At 38.1% G+C, this 22558-nt stretch overlaps 1 protein-coding gene across 2 annotated transcripts in view; it reads right to left on the bottom strand.

The window, feature by feature from the left end:
- The window catches only part of LOC125463969 (sarcoplasmic/endoplasmic reticulum calcium ATPase 2), a 78542-nt gene that overhangs the window by 23522 nt on the left and 32462 nt on the right, over positions 1-22558 (bottom strand). For both annotated transcript variants that reach the window (XR_007249944.2, XM_048555809.2), the window contains exons 6-10: positions 11171-11251; positions 9057-9142; positions 5114-5578; positions 3926-4014; positions 451-553 (exon numbers count right to left, since the gene is read on the bottom strand). Coding sequence is in view for 1 of the 2 variants with exons in the window: in XM_048555809.2 (XP_048411766.1) it covers positions 451-553; positions 3926-4014; positions 5114-5578; positions 9057-9142; positions 11171-11251 (824 nt within the window). In the remaining variant the exon portion in view is untranslated. The remainder of the gene's footprint in view (positions 1-450; positions 554-3925; positions 4015-5113; positions 5579-9056; positions 9143-11170; positions 11252-22558) is intronic.

Below are 22558 nucleotides of genomic sequence, written 5' to 3' on the forward strand. Positions count from 1 at the left end.
ATATGAAAGGTAATGAAATCAAAGTCACCACAGTTATTCTAATCGAGTAGCATTTACCTAATATACACTTCCAGATTGAATCAGCTAAGCATGACAATATCTTGGGATAATAAATAAACCAAAAACTTTAATTTGCTCACTGCAGCTCCTCAACAAAACAAAAACCATCCTCAATTTTCCTTCTTCCCTTAATCTGGCCCAGTGCAGTGCCCCCCAGCCATTAGATAATCGCCACCAAAATTGCCACATCACATCAACGTCATGTTCATTTCCACCACCAAGGCCTTCTTTTATATCATCTCTTCCATAAGCCATCCATTTCTTGCATCTGGTCTCTCTCCCAGTTCTACCTCACTCTAAGAAACTCCAAAGTCTTTCAGCCCTGCATGATTTTGACTTCAATGTGCAGTCATGGTAAGTTAAATGAGCAATTGTATATTAGATTCATACCTCATTATAATCCAAAGAAGAATCATTGCAAAGTGCACAGATTGTTGCCAGTTCAACAAGGCCATCGTAGTCAGAACATTTCACTACCTTGTTATCCAAATCTCTGCAAGACAAAAGTTAAATTTAACTATGATTTCCAGGCCCAAATACTCTATTCAATTAAGGAACTGTAGGCCATAGCAGTGTTAGTGGCAACAGGCTCAATCCAGATTCAGTTTCACAAATTTGAATTTTTATTTTGGAAACCACCATATCCAAATTAAAAGCTTCGAGATTTGCAAATAATAATTCATACTGGGGTATCCTATTGCAGTTTCAACTCAAATGCACAAGGCCCAACTGATGTGCTCAGCTGGGTTAAAATTTCAACTTCAGCTCAAGACAGGAACTGAATAATAGCACTGACTATAGAGGTACTTACACTGCAGTGCTGAAGTTAGCAGTTGCACCTATTCCTGATAATGATATGCAAAATATGCCCCAGTTATCCAGGATCACTTGGTACAATATCAGTCACTTTTGGCAACAGTGTGTCTGAGTTGCTGTGTTTATGTCCCATTAGCACCATTCTGATGCTGTTTAAAGGGAAGAGTTTAAACACAGGCACACATTTACGCAAATTGAAGTCACAGGTCAAAAAGAAACCTGGCACTTTCATTCCAAAAAAAATTAAAATTTATCAATGAAACAATTATTTTTCAAAGTCAGCATTATATTGATTACAGTACTACTCAGTGAGTGACAGTATTTAAAAACTAAAACAAGTCATTAAAAAAGTAATGCAAATTCTTATTTAGCCACTTTGGTTATTAACCACTAAAAAAATTGCTCTTGGTGTGCATACTAAAGATTTCACTTGCATCGGTAATTAAAGTTCACATGACCAGTATTATTTCATTCAAACTGCATTCTAAGGCAGCAAAGATTGAAAATTCTGCTAACATTTAACTTTTACTGTGGCAATCATTCAAAATTACAGAAATAGAAAATTCAGTTGCACAATTTTTACCCAGCTGATTAATTTAAAAAGCACAAACACAATACAGATAACAAAATAAAGACACTGTCATTCACAATTTCACATGAAACATCATAAAATACTGGTTAGGCCACCGACAGAATGGTGCCCGTGGCAGTCAGAACTGCACAATTGAAAGGATTTCCCTGGAGAGTGCACGGAGGAGATTCACCAGGATATTAACTGTTGCATAACAGGCATGGGGTGAGACTGGGTTGACTTTCCTTGGAGCAAAGCAGACTGACAGGAAATCTGATCGAGATATACAAAATTATGAGAGACACAGACAGGTTATATTGTGAAAATCTTTTTGCCATAGCAGACGTTACTAAGACCAGAGGGGAAAAAAGTTTAAGGCAAGGAGTAAGTGGTTTAGGGCGATCCGACAAAAACAACTTATCACCCAGAGGACAGCAGAGCCAGGTACTGTTACGAACATTTAAGCAGCATCTGGACAAGGACTTAAAATGCCAGAGCACAGGAAACTATGAAACCAGTGCAGGTAAGAGGAGATTAGTGTAGTTTGGTGTTTGTTGGTCAGCATAGACACGGTGGGCCAAATGGGCCTGTTTCTGTACCATTTGACTAAGTTAGCATCAAGTCATTCTGGAAGACAAGCACGGGGAAGTTTACCTCTGAGCTCTTTAATATTATTTGCTTATGTACAACAATGGTAATTAAATTTCATATGTAACAGGTTAGGCAGGTTGGGGTATTGTTTCAGTTACAAAAGCACAGATTATTCTCAACTCGCTTTTTCTGCACATATAGCAGCAGTCATGGCTTTCTCACCGAGTCATACGGCTGTGGATTCAAGCCCCATTCCAGAGACATAAACACAAGATAGGTTAACATTTCATTGCAGAATGGAGAGAATGTTGCAGGGAGGCTCTTTCCTTCAGATACAACATTATAGCAAGGTACTAGCCCCTTCACTGGATGCAAAAGAATCACAGCATACCACTTGAGCAAAAGTAAGGGCAGTCAATTGCTAAACTAAAATTATAATTTTTAAAAATTCTCTTCTTGCCATTATCTGTTGTTTGTAGGACTTAGGAAGGCATCTGTTCTTTGTCTACATAAGCTTAATGGTTATACCTCAAGTAGTTACGGTTTTGCATTGGGATTTCCTAACCATGCAAAATGTACTACATTAATCCAAGTTATTGCTTTTATATATTTCAAGTTTTTTTGGGTGGATGGGTCACGGCGTGACGTGGCAGCAGCAATGCAGAAATAACAGCACCCTCATCTCATGACCAGCTTCTTCTGCTTAGAAATTTTTAAATTACTTGACAAAAATCTACCCACTCAACCTTAGTACAAAGCTGGTGGTTTATTCTCGAACATTTCAACATGTAATCAAATAGGCCTGCAAAACTCTCAAACAAAATACTGTTAAGAGACAAGATTCTTGTGTAAAAAGATTGGGAAGGTAGATCTGTAATAACAGCATACACTGAATAATATCTGGGAACTTCATTTACTTGCAATTTGTTCCCCAACAGTTATCACCCTTAACCTGATTAGTTACAACATCAAGATTAAGTCAAGTCCCCAATGTATGAGAGAAGTCCAGAGTCAAATCCAAATAAATACTTTGGATATTTTTGGTTAAATAAAGATCTTCTACCAAAATTAGTCGTCTTCATAGACTGCAGCCAAATGTCACAAGTGAATGTGAGGCTTCAAAAAGGGCACACTGAAATTTAGGATCTAGGCATTCGTTTTCCTGAACAAGTATACCAGACTGAAAGAGTTTTATTACTAGTGGCATACTGTTGCAATTTGATTCAAGCCAAAAGGTACAATGAATATGGACGGAATTTACCAGTATAACACTCTTACTTTTGTATTTGAGAGTGGGTAATGAATAAATGTTGAAGTGTAAGTGTTTACGTCTTCTACAGACAGGAGGTAGGGCAAAATAAAGGATCAAGTCACAGATCTTTGCAGCCACACAAATATATATGTGGTCATGTCCTAATCCTGCCATTTCTATTACCTTCTGATTGACAGCTCACTACTGGAGATGTTGTATCCCTGTTTAGGTCTCTATTTGCATTAACACTGTGCGCTGTTATTCGTTATCAGGTTCACCCACTACATCCTCTTGGGAAAAAACAGCAAAAATGGTTTTCATTTCCTTCTCTTCACCCTCCCCTGCAGAAAGAGGCACTAGATTAGTGGTAATTGCATTGTGCAATTATGATAAATTTTCCCCAAGTGCCAAACAACAATATAGTTTTAAAGTGGAGTTTATTTGATCTTATTCAAGGCACGTGGAACAAAAAATCCAATTGAGTTACAGTGGAAAGTTGATGTATATTAAATGCTTTCATACACACTTTAAAATCAAGTACAGAATACAGTGCAGTGACAACTGACCCATACCATTAAACAGAGCTGTACACATCCAAGTTGCAGATTGAAAAATGAATGAGCATGTGTACTTACATTTGTCCCTCAGGACTATAGGTGGAGCCACTTACTGAAAACTCATTCAGAGAACACTGTTCACCTTCAACTTTGTCAACAATGAACATCTAGGAAAATGACAAAGTAATGGACAGTCTAAGTTAAGCACAGCATATCAACTGCTGATCAAATCAAAGTGAGTAGAAAAACACAAATTCCTCAATCATGACAAATGGGTCACCTGACACACAAACAAAGCTTCTTTTACACAATGCTGAAGATTGGATCAACATTTAGGTCTCTTGCTACTTGCATAAATCTTTTTCTGGAAATAATTTCAAAGAATTGAGATACAAGTACATGGAGCCCCATATAATCTAATACATGCATAGATTTTATAGTCTGTGCAAGTGCCTCACGAGATCAGAGAAAACTGAGAATCTTACTGGCTAGGTCAAAAGATTCTTTACAGCAAGTCTGAGTAGAGAAATCATACTCCCAGAGGAGTCCATTTTTAGTCCATGAGGCAAACAATCAGGTTGCTTTCGCAGCCAATTTTGAATGTGTGACAGCTCACATAAATCTTGCACATATTCTACAAGCTGAAGATGACATGTAAAGGACAAACGAACTAATTTAAACTCTTCCAACAGTTTCAAGACGGGTCAGTGCTTACTTATTTAAAATCTTAACTTTGTGCTAAAAAGCCTTCTTTTTAAAAAAAAAGCTACATCTTGCATGCAAGCGTACATTAATTAATCCAAACAAAAAGATGCAGATTCATGACAATCTGTAGATAAAAGCCAACCAAACTGGTTTCTAATATAAAAATTTTAATCATGAAGCAGATAATTAAGTTTGATAAACGTCTAAAAAATAGATTTTACCATCGATTTTACTCTGGCATTACGCCATTTAAGTTGTGCTGTCCAGAGGATGTTGCATAAATTCCCGTGTGCATTGTCACTTGAAGGACAAAAGGGATAATATACAATTAACTAATAAGTGCAGACTAGGGCAATTTTTTTTTAGGAACATAGAATGTTGCTTCAGAGAGATGGAGCCTTCCATGGTCTGACCTTAAACAATTCTCACACTTGCCACCCTTCCATTCCAAACATTAAAAGAGATTAACAGTGCAGACAGAGACACAGGCAAACTTCTGCATTTTAAGTTGTTTTACAAAAAACTTTTAAATAATCCAAAATCTGATGTAAAAATACTTACCCGGCAGACAGACATCTGATTTGTAGTGAGAGTACCAGTTTTGTCAGAACAGATAACAGAAGTGCAACCCAATGTTTCAACAGAGGGCAAACTCCGCACAATAGCATTCTTCTTTGCCATTCGTCTAGTTCCGAGGGCCAGGCAGGTAGTAATAACAGCTGGTAAACCCTCTGGAATAGCAGCAACAGCCAGAGCAACTGCGATCTTAAAGTAATAGATGGCACCACGGATCCAGGAGCCACCATGTACAGGGTCATTGAAGTGACCAATGTTTATGATCCAGACAGCAATACAGATGAGCGAGATAACCTTGGAGAGCTGTTCACCAAACTCATCAAGCTTCTGTTGAAGCGGCGTCCTCTCCTGTTCAGTCGCTGCCATTTCATCACGAATTTTTCCAATTTCTGTGCTTGTACCAGTGGCAACGACAACTCCAACTGCCCTTCCAGCTGCAACATTTGTACCCTGTGAGGGGAAAAAGCAATATGTTTCTATTGAAATTGGGAGTTCGCAATTTCTACCTACATTAACAGAGCTGCTGTATGCTAAACAAATTGAAATACACAGCAGTTTAATCAGTAATTAAGTGAAAATTTGAGGAAGGTGATGATAAAGGTGTAATGGTAATTGTCACCAGAATAGTAATCCAAAGGCCCAGACTGATAGCGTGTGGAGATTCTGGATTCAAATCCTACTACAACAGACATTTCAATTATCACTTATATACTCAAATAAATTTCAAAACAATACTAAGATATTCCTGATATCCATTTTCCCACCAAAGGCTCTCATATTCAAGAATATAAATATAGTGGCTGCCATCCACTCAAAGGTTATAAAACTTGCGCCACTGATGTAGTTGCAGCATTTGAGTTGGTTGGCCTATGCTCATGAGTTGTTCCTTAGTTTTAATCATAACTCAGTTGGTTACAGTATGCATTCCCCGAAGCCTTGGGATAAGTGACTGACACATTGCAGTTAAGTATAGGCATATGCCTAATAAGATGATCACCAAAAAAGTTCTCTCAATAATGTTTATTTGTACCAGATTGAGAAACAAATCAAACAGTAAGGCAGCTCAATAAACTAAACAAGTATATTATTACACAAATAAGAAAATGGTCACAGGATGCCTGGCAGAGGTAGACCCACTGTTCTGAATTCTAAACAGTCCATCGCGAAGTTATTTTGCTGAGCTGCAAATTCACGAGGAAGGCATTATCTTAATACCCAAAACACTCATCTGTCTACACTGTCATAATGGACCACTTGGGTTACTGTTTTATACCGTTGTACGAACTACAAACTCACTGTAAGCCCCTACTTAACCTATAATTTCACTTTCCTAAAAGATTTTGTTATCTTCTGTCAGTAGACTGACCTATTTTAAGTTTAACAATTCTCATAGTTTGAAAAGATGTGCTCCCACTTACTGATGGGTAAATCCTAAAACACTACACCATTCTGGTGTGAGTCAGAAAAAATGCAAGCATTCAAACCCAGCACCGTACAATAGCCAGAAACAAAAAAGTGATTTTTTCAGGATTGTTTAAATCAAAGACAGCTTTATAATTTAACTGGAACACTGGTGCTCAAAAGTTGATTTTTAAATTGAAAACTGTAATTTTGTTTGTGGTGGGGGGTAATGTTTTTAAGATCAAAATTAAAATTTGTACAATTAGATTGTAAGCAACAATAGCTTGTGAACAGATGATAAAATTTCAAAAATTGATAACTGGAAGAAAAAAAATCAGAGGCTAAGAAGGTTATTTTTCTGTTGTTTGCAGTGATCCAGAGCAAACAGCTGAAGTTTTATCTGTCCTCTCCCTTATAAATTACAGAGACAACCCTTTGTAAGGCAGATTTCCACGTTCACACTGACAGATCAGATGGTGGATCGAGCACATAAGAGCTGGGACTACTGTTGTGTTACTAGAGAAGCAGAAATCTGCAAACTGGTTAAGGATGCTAGTTTCTGGAACCTACATCAAAACAACGGTATAAACCCAAGTGGTCCACTATGACAGTGTAGACAGATGAGTGTTTTGGGTATTAAGATAATGCCTTCCTCGTGAATTTGCAGCTCAGCAAAATAACTTCACAATGGACTGTTTAGAATTCAGAACAAGGGGTCTACCTCTGCCAGGCATCCCATGGAATTACACTAGCTAGAATTGTGTAAATGGCACTATTAAAGTCAAGGAGAATTAAAATCTCAAACAGATTCTCTTCTGCCTCATCAAAATGCCTGTTTTTGTAACTGTAAAGTCTAGTGACAACTAATGTTAAATTTTAGAGAACTCAGAATTTTAGACTTTGACATATAACTCTACAAGCTGGAAGGCCAATATGTTTATGGGCACTCAGTGATCAGTAACCCAATGCATACTGCCAGTGAGCAGTGAAAAGACAAAACAGCACACAAACATAAATGCCACTAAAGTAGATCCCAAAAAGAACCCACTTAAGACTTTGTTTTACACTCAGCAGACAGGACTGTGCCAGTCCAGCAGGGATCATGTCTACTAGGAGGAGAATGCTGGCTTCCAAGAGTTCTAGGGGTCCTATCAAAGGCTCTCCAGCAAAGAAGTCCTACCTATTGAGAACAACCGACCAAGAAGCAGCTAACAGCTTGGTGCTGCCATCAACATCAGAAGTGATGGTTGTTAGTTGCCCGCACCCACCCGAGGCACAGGAATGCAGGGTACAAGTCAGTGAAAGTAGGGTACCGGGGAACAATCCTGTTAGTGAGGTGAAGTTGGCTCCTGCTACCAGACCACCATTCTGGGTCCTCTTACATTCAAGAGAGCCTGGCAATCATCAATCCTGCCACGACACACCACAAGTCACAGTGACGACACATAGACCAAAGGGAAGAAAGTGTTTTGCCTGTTTTACTTTACTGGATTCTTAATAGAAAACTGAAATGTAATACTGGCAGGAGCATTCAACTAACATTCACCTTTCGCCTTCAAGATAGCAAACAAGATCAGAAACCAAGTGAAGATTCAGTTCTGTACTCAAATTACAGCACAACATGTTGTCATGTCAAAAACCAGGAACAAACATTGTTTCATCTATCAACAATGAAAGAGTGGATTATAAAAATCAATATTTCCTTGGCAAAACTAACATAAGAGCTCCAATTAGAAAACTCCTTTGTTAAAATCATTAAATCTACAACCTATTTTAATCTTTCACATTTTCTGGTGATGCCACTAGCTGTGCCAAGACTTACAGTGTCAGCACCTGGTGGCACTTGGACAGCAATATTAAAATCAGCTTAGGGAGAAATCTGAAGGACTTCAACTGTAGAATCGGCATTTGAAACAAAAAAAAACTTTTATTCTCACTTCTCCCCTCAAAAAAGTAGCAGTTTTACAAAACTCTATATATATGCAACAAAGATGCCAAATTATTAGGAACATGTTAACATTCTACTGTATTTGTCTACTATCCAGAAGATTATGGCAGCAAGTCAATCCTACAGTATAAAGTCCCTGAGCCAAAACAATTTCTTGGCATTAGTCTTCATTTAGAGCTACTCTTTACAACTGAATGGTTTTGTTTTGTATGTGTAAATAGCAACGGACTGAAACTATATGTGCCTGAAATTTCTGTCTGAGACAGGGAAAGAGTCAAAAATACTTTCAGAGAAGTTCAAACAAATTTGCTTTACTAGTGAGAGTCTTTTATTTGAAGTTCAAGGTAGTTAAAATTCAATTCAAAATTACATCATACTGGAAAAGGAAAGAAAAAAGCTTGCTACCTGATGAGTAAATATCATTACAACTATCAATTTGATAAGTGAAGGGTGAAACTGGCTTTTTATTTATAAAACGTAACAATGAGGAATTGGGTTGCAACAGCTTGATGGCATTGCCTGTGCGTAAGCAGGTCACTTTACTATTCAAAGTTAAATCTAGGTAGTCAAGTTGCTTACAGAAAATAGCATGTTTTTTTTGTCCTGATTCACAGCACGAGGGTCAGGTACTGGATCAGTGTGCTTGATGATTGACACAGATTCACCTAGGCAAGAGAAACAAAAAATAAGAATTATTTAACTGTCACCCAGATCCAAGTCGTCCTTTTTTTCAAAGGAAAGGACACTTGGACTTAAGCGTACAAGACTGCAAAATACCAAATTTTAGAAGCAATCTAAGTAAACCTTTTGACTCAATGTAACCCACTGAGGGGCTGGGTCATTTTCTGTTCATAATGTAGCTAGAGGCTGGTTTATAAAAAGTTTGAAGAATTCTTAAAATATACTTATGTCCACTTTATCCTTTTGTTTTATATATTAAATTACACACTAAAAAGTTAACAGATCAGCTGAATATTACTCATCATAAAAATCTACAACACTAATAATTCAATGTGCTTGAGAACTGCAAGTGTCCAAAAATGTAAATGAAGCAATATAAAAATCAACAAAACCAAATTTAGTCCAATGTTTGGTTAAATTAAAATTTTAAATTAAAAGTTAAATTTGTTGAGTTGCATGCAACCAGCTATCAAAAATAAAGTCCTAAGTCTTAAAATTCGATCTTTTTAATGTATAATGTTTCCCTTCTGTTTCACCGATATTTCAGATACTGTCCATTGCAATTTAAAACAACTCATGGTTAACTGACTTTGGATTTTTAATGAGCTTACAGAGCGTTGATAAGAAAATATAATTTGGCAGTGTAGCTATTTTTAATCAACCTGTTCAGGCATGTTAATGACATCTTTGGAGCAGTTGGAACTTGAACCAAGATCTTCTAGCCCAGAGATAGGGACACTACAACTTCACCAAAAAGACCGTGGAGTAGGGTTTTTCACCACCAAATAATGCTGCTGCATGTAGCGACAATCTTAGCCATGACTCAAATTTGTACCACCACTGCTTCCACCAAATGCAATAACCACTATACACCCACGTGACTGACACAGTGCTCGTGGACTTCCAAAGATTTTTTCATAAAGTGTCACATAACAGACTTCAACAATACTGGCAAGTCAACAGAGTAAAATAGACAGCAGGTAGGGTTACAAAGTTGATTGAGTGACATTAAGCATTAGTAAATGGCTGTTTCTTGGAAAAGGTACAGATTTTACAGGATTTCTTTTTTATTTGCACACACAGGTTCCTCTACATGCATCAGTGACCTAGACTTGGGTGCAGAAGACAATTTCAAAACTTGCTGGTGATATAAAAATTGCAAATGAAAAAGTAAACAGTAGGGAGGACAGTGACCAATTGGCAAGCTGCTGGAATAGGCAGGCATTCAGCATGTTGCAAATGTCAGATTTTATAATTAAATTGGAGTTTAGGAAATAGCTTTTCAACTTAAAGAATTAAATTTTAATGTAGATAAATGGAAAGACTTGTTTCAGAAGCTGTTAAATAGAAGTGGAGTATCTATACTTGAAAAGATATTATGCATTTTCTTAAGTTCAGAGTTGAAAGTGAAAAAATACTTGAACAATGGATGACTCACCTCTAAGCTACTGGAAGGGATAGGAGGTCTACAGTTCTTCAGTAAGGAATTTAAATCATCTGTGTTGTTCCCAGATCAAAGAGTCTACGGGTACCTTTGTATGTTAAAGGATTTCTTGGTGGGATGAAAAAAATCTGAAGATGGCTGTTAAACTCCTTTAAAGTGTTATAATTATTTATACAGTTCATTAAATCAACACTACTTTCAAGATAAAAGATTGTTGGTTTACTTTGAATTTAAAAATACTTGGGATCCTTCAAAAGTGCATTCAGGAGGTGTGGGTTTGTGCGGCTGGGCCAGCATTTATTAAAGTATGCCATGTTGCTATGGAGATGGCCTATGCAAGGGAGATATTCTTTGTAGCTTTTCACAGAATACAAGCAGTTCAACTTGGGAACAGACAAGGGTGGGGTAGAATCTGCATGGTACATCAAGTAGCTATAGGAGCAAAGAAAGGGTGGAAATAAAATAATGCAAAGTAATATTAGCAAAAGAAAAAAGTTGAATTTACATGAGGAATTCAAGTTATACTATAACACTATTTCACACTTTGAAAAGTAACATGACATGTTACCTGTAAGAATAGACTGATCTACTCTTAGGGTTGTTGATTTAATTGAAGTCAGCCTGATGTCAGCAGGAACCTTGTCACCAACTGCACAAACAAAGAGGAGCCTTAGTATTACATTTCAGCTTGATATCTTTAATCTTATAACAAACCAATAACATTTCAGTTGGCAATAAACATTTATAATGCCAGTCTGCCTTGTAGCTGGTGTATAACCCAAAACTGTTCTACATGTCCAATGCACAACCACCTACACACATTCACCTCCACCCCCAACACACCCAGTCTTTAGACTAAGAATGTGACAATTTTAAAGTGCATAAAGGTTCCAATTTAATTTGGATGGAAGTCAGAATTACTACTTGAGAAGGCAGAAAGAGAAACATTTTAATCACTCCAATCCAGGCAATGGAATTTGCCCACCACAAATTTGGAGACACTGTTGAAACTTAGAAATTACAGTTACTAAGTATACAAATCCAAAACTTTGTTGGTGTCTTTGTAATTGGAACCCTTCCTGATTTTATCCACATGTCCCACCCATTTCTAACACATTCAGCAACAACACACTAAGGCACTAAGTATATTCTAGTTCCAGGTTTACAGATACTGACAAACTAAACAGTGTTTTCAATGTGTTAGGATTTTTAATCTCGAGCTGTTCAGAAGTACTCAGTATAATTACCTTCCTCCAGTGTTGCAATGCCACGTAATTAGAATTTAAAGCACAGCACTTTACATAAACTGTGTGTTGGATTTTAATATTTAATGCCCTGTCAAACTTGATAAAGACCATGTAATGCACAGATTCTCATACCAGCAAATAAAAAAATTACTTACATAACATCATGTGTGAAAGAGAGGCCCAGGGGAAGAAGTGTTTAGTAAAAACATTGTTCCTAAAGACTTTTAAAAGAAGAGAAGAGATTGTGTGTTGAATGGGTACAGGACTTTAGGAAAGAAATTTCTGAGGAAGGGGTTATCACAGCTGAACGCTTTATTACCAAACATAATGGGAAAAGGATGGGGAAATCCACAGAAATGAGAAGGCAAAATTATGTAAACCCAGGTACAAGTTAAGAAAGAAACCAAGGTTAGGAGTTACATGAAACCATGTAGTTTCAACGTATTGGGGTTCAGGTACAGGTCAGCAATAACAGGAGTCAGGCAGATCAGGACTGAACAGTCGTTTTGTCAGGTGGAGCTCTTGTTTTGCAGGGTGAACTGTGACTCCAGTAATAAGGATATTTAAGAAAATCAAGTCTGCAGGTATCAAAAACATGGAAATCAATGTTATGAGTCCTGTCATTGACCGTATACTTTGCTCCCTGCATGGACCTCCCAAAACACATGACCTAACTTGTCCAGATTAAACCACCTCTGCCATTTCTTCAACTTTCCAACTGTTCTACATCATGCTGTATCCTTCCTCACTATCCACAACTCCATCACCATGTGTCATTGCAAACTTACTAACCAGATTACCTACATTTCCATCCAAATCATTTCTATATATTACAAACTAAAGGCTCAACACTGATCCTTGCGGAGCATCAGTGGTCACAGACATCTTATCGGAAAAGCAGCCCTCCTCCAATAACTCTCAGGCATTGATTAAGCCAATTGTATATCCAATTTACCATAGATCCCATGTGGCTTAATCTTCTGGACCAGCCTACCATAAAGGACCTCATCAAATGCTATAACAAAGTCCACGCTGACAACATTCCCTACCCCACCCTCAAATCATTGTCACTTCCTCAAGAAACACTAATTTTACACACATGACCTCCCCAAATAAAGCCATCCTGACTATCACTAACAAGTCCATTCTTCTCCAAATGCAAGTAAATCCTAACCCTAAGAACTTTCTCCAACAATTTTCCGACTACAGATGCAAGGCTCACTGGCCAAAAATTTCCTGAATTATCCCTGTTACCTTGCTTTAACAAAGGAAGAGCCTTCTGGAAATTTGTGGTCTTGTGAGCTCCAGGTGAGGATTGAGTATGGGAGCAAGGGAGGAGAACGCTGGAATAGATCCTATTATGTCCCAGGGATTTACCTACTTTGACATTTTTCAAGACACCCAACGCCACCTCCTTAATATCAACATAACCCTTCCTAGTCTTCTCAGTATTCACTGCGGAAAAGGACATGGATATGAAGTACAGTTCCGTGCTCAACTCTGGGTTCAGCAAGATGCAAACATTTTGCATAGCTTAGTTCAGCTAATCAAGTGGCTACAAATGGCAGTTTGTGCCAAGGAAGTAGCATTTACTGCTGTAATGGAATAAAATATGGTAAGTACTGTCAGAAAAAGATATAACTTATTCACACGTATAGAGATCGATTATCTTCTCACTAAAGGGTATCAAGCAAACGAGATACAAAGCTGTGCTTAGACTAAAATATGCAGGTGATTGCAGATGGCTGCTCAAACATACAGGATCCTAAACAGAAATGCTACCCAACAGTAGTTCTAGAGCTGGACAACGGAGGAGAATGGCGACGGGGTTCAAAGGTAGATCTTACAGAATAAATAAATTAGACTAGACAAAAGCATTGGATAGGAAACTCAGTTTAAACAGAGAATGGGAGGAAAATGAGGACCACGCTAGAGACAGGATATGTTTAAATTCTCATCTTTCCAGCTACTTGTAGCCAAACAAAAAACTTGCATTCACTTGCTGCAGTCTAATAAAACCAAGGTGATTTATTGGCTCTAAGTAGGGAAGGACAAACTGTCCTAGTCAGAACTATATTCTGATGACTGACACCCACTTGAATACTACATTAAAACCCTACTTCATGTAACCAACAGCAGGGCAAGTCCTGATAGCATTTTATTTCACCACACAATCACAAACAAGCCAAAACAGCACTGTTGCTGCCAGGCACGCAAAAGATGGATCCTTCAAGTGGAGGCAGTGAAGTCCCAAGATGCAAGTTAATATGCCTGACAGACAAATGTGTTTTCTGTTACCAGTGAGGCTAAGCAGATCAGTACATCTATACAGGACAGAGAATTAATCTCGTGATTATAGGAGGCTCAGCATCCCTTGCAGTGTTATTATGGAGGGTGTTCATGCCTGGAACAGCTTTTATTTGCACACACACCTTTAGTTGTTCTAGCTGATCTGAATCACCTCACAACATATTAACAGCATGGCACCTGTATCACTGGATTCTAATGCACCATTCCAGGAACACTTATACATGAAATTTACATGGGATACTAATTCAATAGTGAGTTTTGAGAAGATTTGTAGCTCAGGTTGAAGTTCTGGATGTAAGTTTGCTCGCTGAGCTGGAAGGTTCGTTTTCAGACATTTCGTCACCATTCTAGGTAACATGGCTCACTGATGCTGCTACCTGGAATGGTGACGAAACGTCTGAAAACGAACCTTCCAGCTCAGCGAGCAAACTTACATGCAGATACTAATTCAATCCTTTCGAAATCACTGATTCGGGGTGGGGGGGGGGGGGGGGTAACAGTGGGAGGAGGCGGCATTGGTAGGTGGATAAGCAAAACTTAACGCTACAAAATGAATCTGAAAGCAACACTTTGGTTTCCTAACAGTGGAGGATTGACATTGATACCCAGACAGGACACATGCCCAGAGTTAGCCAACAGGTGGTAATCTGGTCAACCGAAATTCACTTATCTAAAAATACATCACTTTTGCAGCTGCCAGAACAAGTTGCCACAATGGAGTCCAATGAAAGAAAAGCATTTGCTACTTCTTGCAAACATGAAGTTCCATCAATAACTTACACGCCCAATTCCTCAAGAACATACAAATATCTACGGCATACAAAAGCAGCAAACTTTTCCTCTAATGAATGGGTGAATCCGTAGCAAAGGTATTCCAAAATATTTATTTTAAAAAGTGCCAAAAGGTAGGTAAGTGTTTAATGTGTCTTACATGACCACTCTACGCTGCAAGTTTGCAGCTTAATCTAAGAATGCAGTCATGATGATGCAGCTAGTTCTTCCCAAGTTTAAAATGAGAAACAGTAAAGCAGCAAAAACCCACACCTTAGTTGCATCAGGTAAGAGCAGACATGAAAGTCACTCTGCAATGCCATCAGTTGCTCAACGGGGATTACAGGGATTGGGTAGGGATGCCTTTTACAGGGTCGGTGTTGACTTGATGGGCAGAATGCCCTGCTTCCACACTGTAAGGAACTTACGATTCAATGTAGTCACCCGCCATTACTGACTAAGAACTTAAATCACAACACACCCACAAAAAGCCCCAAAACATTAGCTCAGTTTCAATAAGCAACTTTAACCAGAGTAGGGTAAGCAACGAAAGGCAGAGTTATCTTGACTGACAAATCCTAGGTTTAAAACACTCATAACTAAAGCAACCTAACTATGAGAGGAAAAAAAACAAAAAGTAATGACTGTGGATCTTAAACCAAGCACAAAACTAGTGTTTTCTGTAGAAAAAAGAACAATTTTTGTTTTCAATTCAGAAATATACAATTTGCCTCTCATCTCTTTCTCAGAAAGTAGTACAGTTGTGGCTCCACAGTCAAATGAATTAGATTTCTGGAGGGGTTTTTAACTGACTGCTCTGTGTAACATTCAACAATACAAAGCAATTAATAAGAGCAAAATCTTTCAATGCAAAAATGAGCACATAATACCATTTCATTAGTCAAACAGACAGATTGCTTTACTGTGTCCTCTTCGCCTACCCATATTCCGCACCCACCCCCAACTCAGCGTTCATCCAATATAAACATTTCTTAGTTAAATAACAGAAAGCCATCTGTGCAATTTTAATTTTGTCAAATAGAGAACAGATAATGTTACTGACGTGATTAAACTTTTAAACTGCATCAGGGACAGAGTTCAGTGAACATTCTATTGTCACACTAGAAGATTAGCACCATCAGCTGCTATATCTGCAGTACAGAATTACATTTGCATTATGTCATAACCAATACAAGTAGGGACAAACCACAAAGCAACTTCCATTAGACACCGCTATCAAAATGCCACAATCAGATCTTTTCCAATTACTTTATAAATATCTGATTTTAAAAATTCAGATTCAAAAATTAAGTTGTTATCTACCAATCAGCTATATATCCTGCAAGGAATTTCCCAATAAGGACAGGTTTCTTATTAAGCCACCAAATAAGCAATTTCAGAGCAATTTCCAGTTGAAAAATGTCAGCTATTTGATTTTTAAGATTAGAATGAATTAAAGACCTACTAAGTGCAACATAACTTTAACCATATGCAGATAACGCATTTTGGTATAAAGCAAAGCACATTTCAATCTTCTTTGTTTGATGGCAGTTACCAGATGAAAAGTAAGCTAAGCTTCTGTGTCCTTGAGCAGAGAACAAATAGCAATACCCAGACAATGAGCAAGGCCAAAAATGGGAGAACTATTTGAAAGTGCTCCCCTGATGTCGTGAGGAGCTTTAAATGTGGACATATGATAGCAGCTGGTTTCCAGCAGATCACAAATCCACAGGAGCAATGGGATAATACCTTGTTGCATAGTTTCACACGTCATGGTGACTACTGTTCCAAATGTATTTTCCAGCCTACACCTTGCATCAAATTAAAAACAGTTGAATGCAGAAAGACAGAGACAGCTACAAATTTTTAATAAAAATAACTTGACATCCACCTCCATGATTTTATGATACTTGAGATCATATAATGTTTCCCTGACAGATTTCATAATCCGAATAAAAGTAAGAGTTCACTGAAGTCACCTGAAGTTGGATGTAAAAATATTGAATTAAGTCTCGTCACAGTGGCAGGATAGAATACTCCTGCAAGGACAAAAAAGGCTTTTAAATTTAACAATATACATACACACCAATTGTAGAAGAAAACGAGAAATAATTTTAACCTAGTTTTATTTATATCAAGTTAATCCTGTCTTGCTGTAGTGTGAAAACAATACTTTTGAATTCTATTATGATCAACTTCATTACAGTAGGTGAGTGGGAAAGGAAAGTTTATTTTTGTTGGTGAAGTTGCAGCAAAAAAAACACAAAATTAATTTTAAATTTTGCACATAAATATCTCACTCACTTGATTCAGAGAAAATGGATTACTTCCATCATCTTGTGTCAAAATACAAATTAGACCATTCAATAAATACTCAAATAGATCACATTGCTCTCAAAAGGACTGTACATTTATAGGAATTTGGTAAGCACACAGTCAAAAATAATTGCAACTACTGGCATATGACGGCCTGGATATCTAAGAACTCGACCGATGAGACTGTGTAATCTGGAAAAAGGACTAATGTGTGCCACAGAGTTGAAACAGCAATGGTTCAATGAGATGGAATTGCTTTTCATAAAAGGCTTCAAACATGCTTGTAATAAGACTTCCATAAGTGGAAATGGTTATTCGCCATAACAAAATTAGAACAGCAGCTGGACCTGTCTGGACCAGAACAATGTGATGTGATGTGCACTTTCACACCAATTCTTACTCCACATTAGTGCCTCTTTTTCAGCGGAAGTCTCTGTTCATCCCATATAACTAAGTCAACATGACTGAATTTTACTCTGCAAGATCTTCACTAAAAGCTAGCTTTGGAACTTAACATCAAAATGAAGTATGTTCAGTCTTGAGCCTCAGAGGAAAGCCTGGTTGTCAGGCATATCAACAAGCGCTGCTTCTGACTTGCAACTAGATGTGCTGAATATTAGAGATTCCACCATACCATTCAAAAAAAAAGAGGGGACCAGCAACATCCAGGCCAGCTAATAATTGCAGGGGGTGGGGGGGTGGTGTCCACTTGTCGGTTCTCCCCGCTTTAAGGTATATGGAAGCCTTTAAACAAGTTTGGTCCTTAAAAATGCAAGCACAATTACAAAGTAACAGAATGGCACAATGAGTCAGCAGCTCTAGATTTTTGCTCAAATGCAGCATTACTCACTTCACATAAAAAGAATTTCCGCAATCTTACGAGTTCTCAGTGAGCTTGTGCATAAAAAAGGGAAGACGGCCACTCTGGTACGGAAAGATTACAAAAATGATGAGTGCAAAAATGTACAGTAGAATATTCTTCCATGGATACAAGCGTCAAACAGTAATTCTTCTCCCCAAATAAATATTCGATATTAATAACATGGGATTTAAGTACTTTGCAAACTAATTTTAAAACCTATTTATAAAGTGCTGCACAAATGCAGCATATTCCCAAAGTGCTTCAGAAACCATGCTTTTAAAGTGCTGTTAGTGCTGAAACACTTCAAGATGTGGTCAATCTGCACACTGCAAGGTCCACAACGAGATAAGAAAGGAGGAGTCAAATAACTCTTTATTTTAAAGCAAGTCAGTGGTTGGTGTTGAAAAAAAATTGTTCAGGACACATGAAAAACTCTCCTGCTGTAGATTGAACAATGCTGTGGAACCTTTTTCCATACAACTGAGGGGACACGTGGGTCTTTGGCTTAACTGGTCAGTGCCGCCCCAAAGCATCAGCCTGGACTTTGTACTAAACCAGGAAATGGGTCCACGCATCAGTCTTGGGAGTTGGGGGATGGGGTCGGCAGTGGTGGTTGGAGGACTCTAATGACATTCCAAAGATACAAAAACAATCAATGGACTGTGGAAGTGGTAGGAGGAGAGAGAAATAAATGCAAGATCCTATCCCTAGAGAAAATGTAGCAGTGTAAATAACAGGGTTAAAGGCCAAAAACTTCCCTATACCAGAGAAGTTACATCCTAGATCTTTAAAAATAAATGTAGCTACAGAAATAGTGGATGTTCTGGCAGCAACCTTCCAAGTATCCTCAGATTGAGAAAGTGAGGATTGGAATACTGCCAATGTAACACTCCAACTGAAAAAGCAAAGGAGACAAAATCAAGTAACTACAGCTTAAATGTGTCACTGGGAAAATGCTGTGTCAATCGTAAAGGATTATAAGCAGAACACTTTAGAAAGAGATAATATAATCAAGCAGAGTCAGCATGACTTGAAGGGCAAATCGTGCCTGACAATAAGACAGTTCTTTGGAGACGTAACAAGATAAAGGAAAAGAAGTGGGTGTATTAATGTTGGAATTTCAAGAAGAGGAGTTGATTACAATATGTCACATTAGGTTACTCAAGGTAAGAGCCCATGGTATTGGGGGTAACATGGGTAGAGGATTGGCTGACAGAAAGACAGCTGAAATGCAGGGATGCAACGTCAGGATGGAAATCTGTAACTAGTGGAGTCCTGCGGGGATCAGTGCTGGGACCACAAATATTCATAATGTATATTAGTAACTTGGATAAACAGAAGTGGTTGCATTATCACCAAGTTCATAGATGATACAAAAATAGCATGAAGGCAAGTAATGAGGATGACAGAGGGAGGAAAAAAAGTTGAGAGATGATGAAAATTTCCAACATTTATAAACCAACTGTGAAGTTGAGGTTCAGCCTTTGCAGGATGGGGGGGTATAAAAAAAAACAGTAAGTGTTATTATTTAGCTAAAGAAAGACTGCAGAAAACTGCAGCATAGAATAACCTGGGGATTCTTATGCATGAATCACAAAAAGCTGGTATACAAGTTCAGTGGGTAATAGGGAAGATGAGAGGAACAGTCTTTATTTCGAAGAGAATGGAATATAAAACAGAGAATTTTTGTTAAAACTGTAAAAAGGCACTAATCAGGCTATACCTGAATACAGTGAACAGTTTTGGACCTCTAATATTGCGGAATTTATGATATCGGGGGCAGTTCAGGGAAGGCTCACACATGATCCTAGGTCTGGAGGGGCAATCTTATGAGAAGTTGAGCAATTCGGGCCTGAGGTCAATGGTGTTTTGAAGAACAAAAGGTAACTTTACTGAAAAATACAAGATTCTGGTGGGACTTGAAATAGTTTCCCCTTGTGGGACAGTCTAGGACCAGAGAGCATAATCTCATCGTAAAGGGATCACACGTTTAAGACAGATGATGAGGAGCTTCTTCAGAAGGCAGTGAATCTATGAATCCTTACTACCAGAGGTCTCTTGAAGCAGAGTTTAGAGTGTACTCGAAGTTGTGATAGCCAGATCTCTTTAATCACAGAGGTAATCAAGGATAATGAGGATAAGATAGAAAGATGGAGTTGAGAATTATTGGATCAGCCATGATATCATCAAATGGCAGAGCACAGCAGCATGACTGGTAAACACAAGATTTTTAGTTTAAACAGGTTTAATAGTGCCAGCCAAGGCTCAGGATTAGCGAGAGCACAACTTCAAGCCCAATACCTTGTGGGGTTAGAGGCTCAAAAGCTGGGTGAACAGAGCCACAGAATGATTTGCCACAATAAAACCCCAATAGATGGAAATAAAAACTGAGAACAAACAAGTCAATCCACTTTAAATTTTCAACTTACCCCAGTGCAAGGCTAGACTGTGACTTCGATCACTGCAAGAACTCAAAGCCAAGGAAAAGGTACAACCAAAAATCAGGATCAGTTCCAACTTGTCGGTTCAAAACTGAACTTCTTTTAGAACAAAGAAGCCTGATGTGATGCACATACTTCGAATATGACCTATTCATCCAATGTAAGCTTGAGTAGATTTGACTGCAGCAAGTGAACTGCTCAGGCATGCTGTTAATTTACTTTCATAACTCATGCAAAAGATTGTGTTCAGGATTTAAACTTCTTGATCACAGTGTTTCCCCTAATGAGGCTAGGAGTTATATAACACAGAAGAACCAGTTCCAGCACTTGTTTCTTACGCAATGTGTGGATGAGCTGGTATTCTACACAAACTGTTTGATTTTACTGCTGTGCTTTATTTCACATATTATCATCCAAGGCATATAACCTATGTGACAATCACTGATACCAACTATGTTGCCTTCAAAACAATTGAAGGCCACAAATATGGAAAACATATAATATTTATAGCTAATGTCACTCAAGCAACACATTTGGATGACAACATAAAAAGTACCAGGGTCTTGATCAAATAGACCAATGCGCCACGGTCTGGCAGATGAAGTTTAATTTAGATCAATGTAAAGGCGTTGCATTTTGGTAATGCAAACCAGTGCAGGACTTATACAGTTAAATGCTAGGGCCTTGGGAGCATTGCTGAAAAAAGATCTAGGGGTGCAGGTACATGGTTCCTTAAAAATGGAGTTGCAGGTAAACAGGGTGGTGAAGGTGGCCTTCACTGCTCAGTGCTTAAGAGTAGAGATGCCATGTTGCAGCTGGGTAAGACAGTCGTGAGGCGACTCTTGGAAAACTGCAATCAATTCTGTTCTGGCTGCTATAGGAAGGATATAATCCTAAGAGCTCAAAAAATATTTACAAAGATGTTGCTGGAATTGAAGGGTTTAAGCCACAGGGAGACATTGAATAGGCAGCGGCTATTTTTCCTGAAGCACCAGAGGCTGAATGGTGACTTTATAGAGATTTTAAATTGGGGTAGGGCGAGGGGGACATGAATAGCCAAGGTCTTTTTCACAGGGTAGGGGAGCCCAAAATCAGTGGGCATAGGTTTAAAGTGAGAGGAGAAAGATTTTAAAAATGCAAAAGGACCAGACAGGTAACTTTTTCACCCAGGGGACAGTGCGTGTACAGAATGAACTGCCAGAGGAAGTGGGGAAGGCTGGTACAGTTACAGCATTTAAAAGGCATCTGGATGGGTATATGAATAGGAAGGGTTTAAGAGGGATATGGCCAAAGGGGACTAGGTTAGTTTAGAATATCTGGTCGGCAGGGACAACAGAGACTGAAGGGTTTATTTCCATGCTGTATAAACAGAACAGGTTGATGCAAATCTCAGTTAAACAGTCAACTGAACACCATGAAATGTTAAAAAAAACATGTTGAGCAAATCAAAAAAAAACTTCTCACCAAAAACAACACTACTCCATTATGTGTGAAAAGAAAAAGGATTATGAAAAGAGGGACATTTAGATAAAGGAACCATTGCATCATCAATTCAAAGCAAATGTCCAAAGCTCTTCCTTTCCAGCAACAGACCAGTGCACAATTAGACGCATTAGCCAGGATTTTACCTTCCTGCACATTTAAAGTGCAAACTTTATAAACATTTGCCATAAAATGTGCCCAAAAGCCCAAGGTCTTCTAAAATGCAGTACAAGTTAGAACTCAACAATAAAAAAAATCCTTAAGCTATGAATCTTCCTTTTACCATATTTACTTGGTCACATTACTGAGTTTGGTTTCACATATCTAAGACACAGGGCCTCTGGTACGACAAATCACATATTAACAATGCACCGTTTTTGACCAGATGTCTGAAGTGTACTACTGAACAAAAACACAACCCTGCAGTTTAAAAACCAATTTTTGATTTAATAGAGCTGACATGCAAATCCCACATGTGATTCAACTGAATGTTAACCAAGACGCTCACAAGCTACAGAAATGCAAAT

This window comes from Stegostoma tigrinum, chromosome 26, assembly GCF_030684315.1.
Source record: "Stegostoma tigrinum isolate sSteTig4 chromosome 26, sSteTig4.hap1, whole genome shotgun sequence".
NCBI lineage: Eukaryota > Metazoa > Chordata > Chondrichthyes > Orectolobiformes > Stegostomatidae > Stegostoma > Stegostoma tigrinum.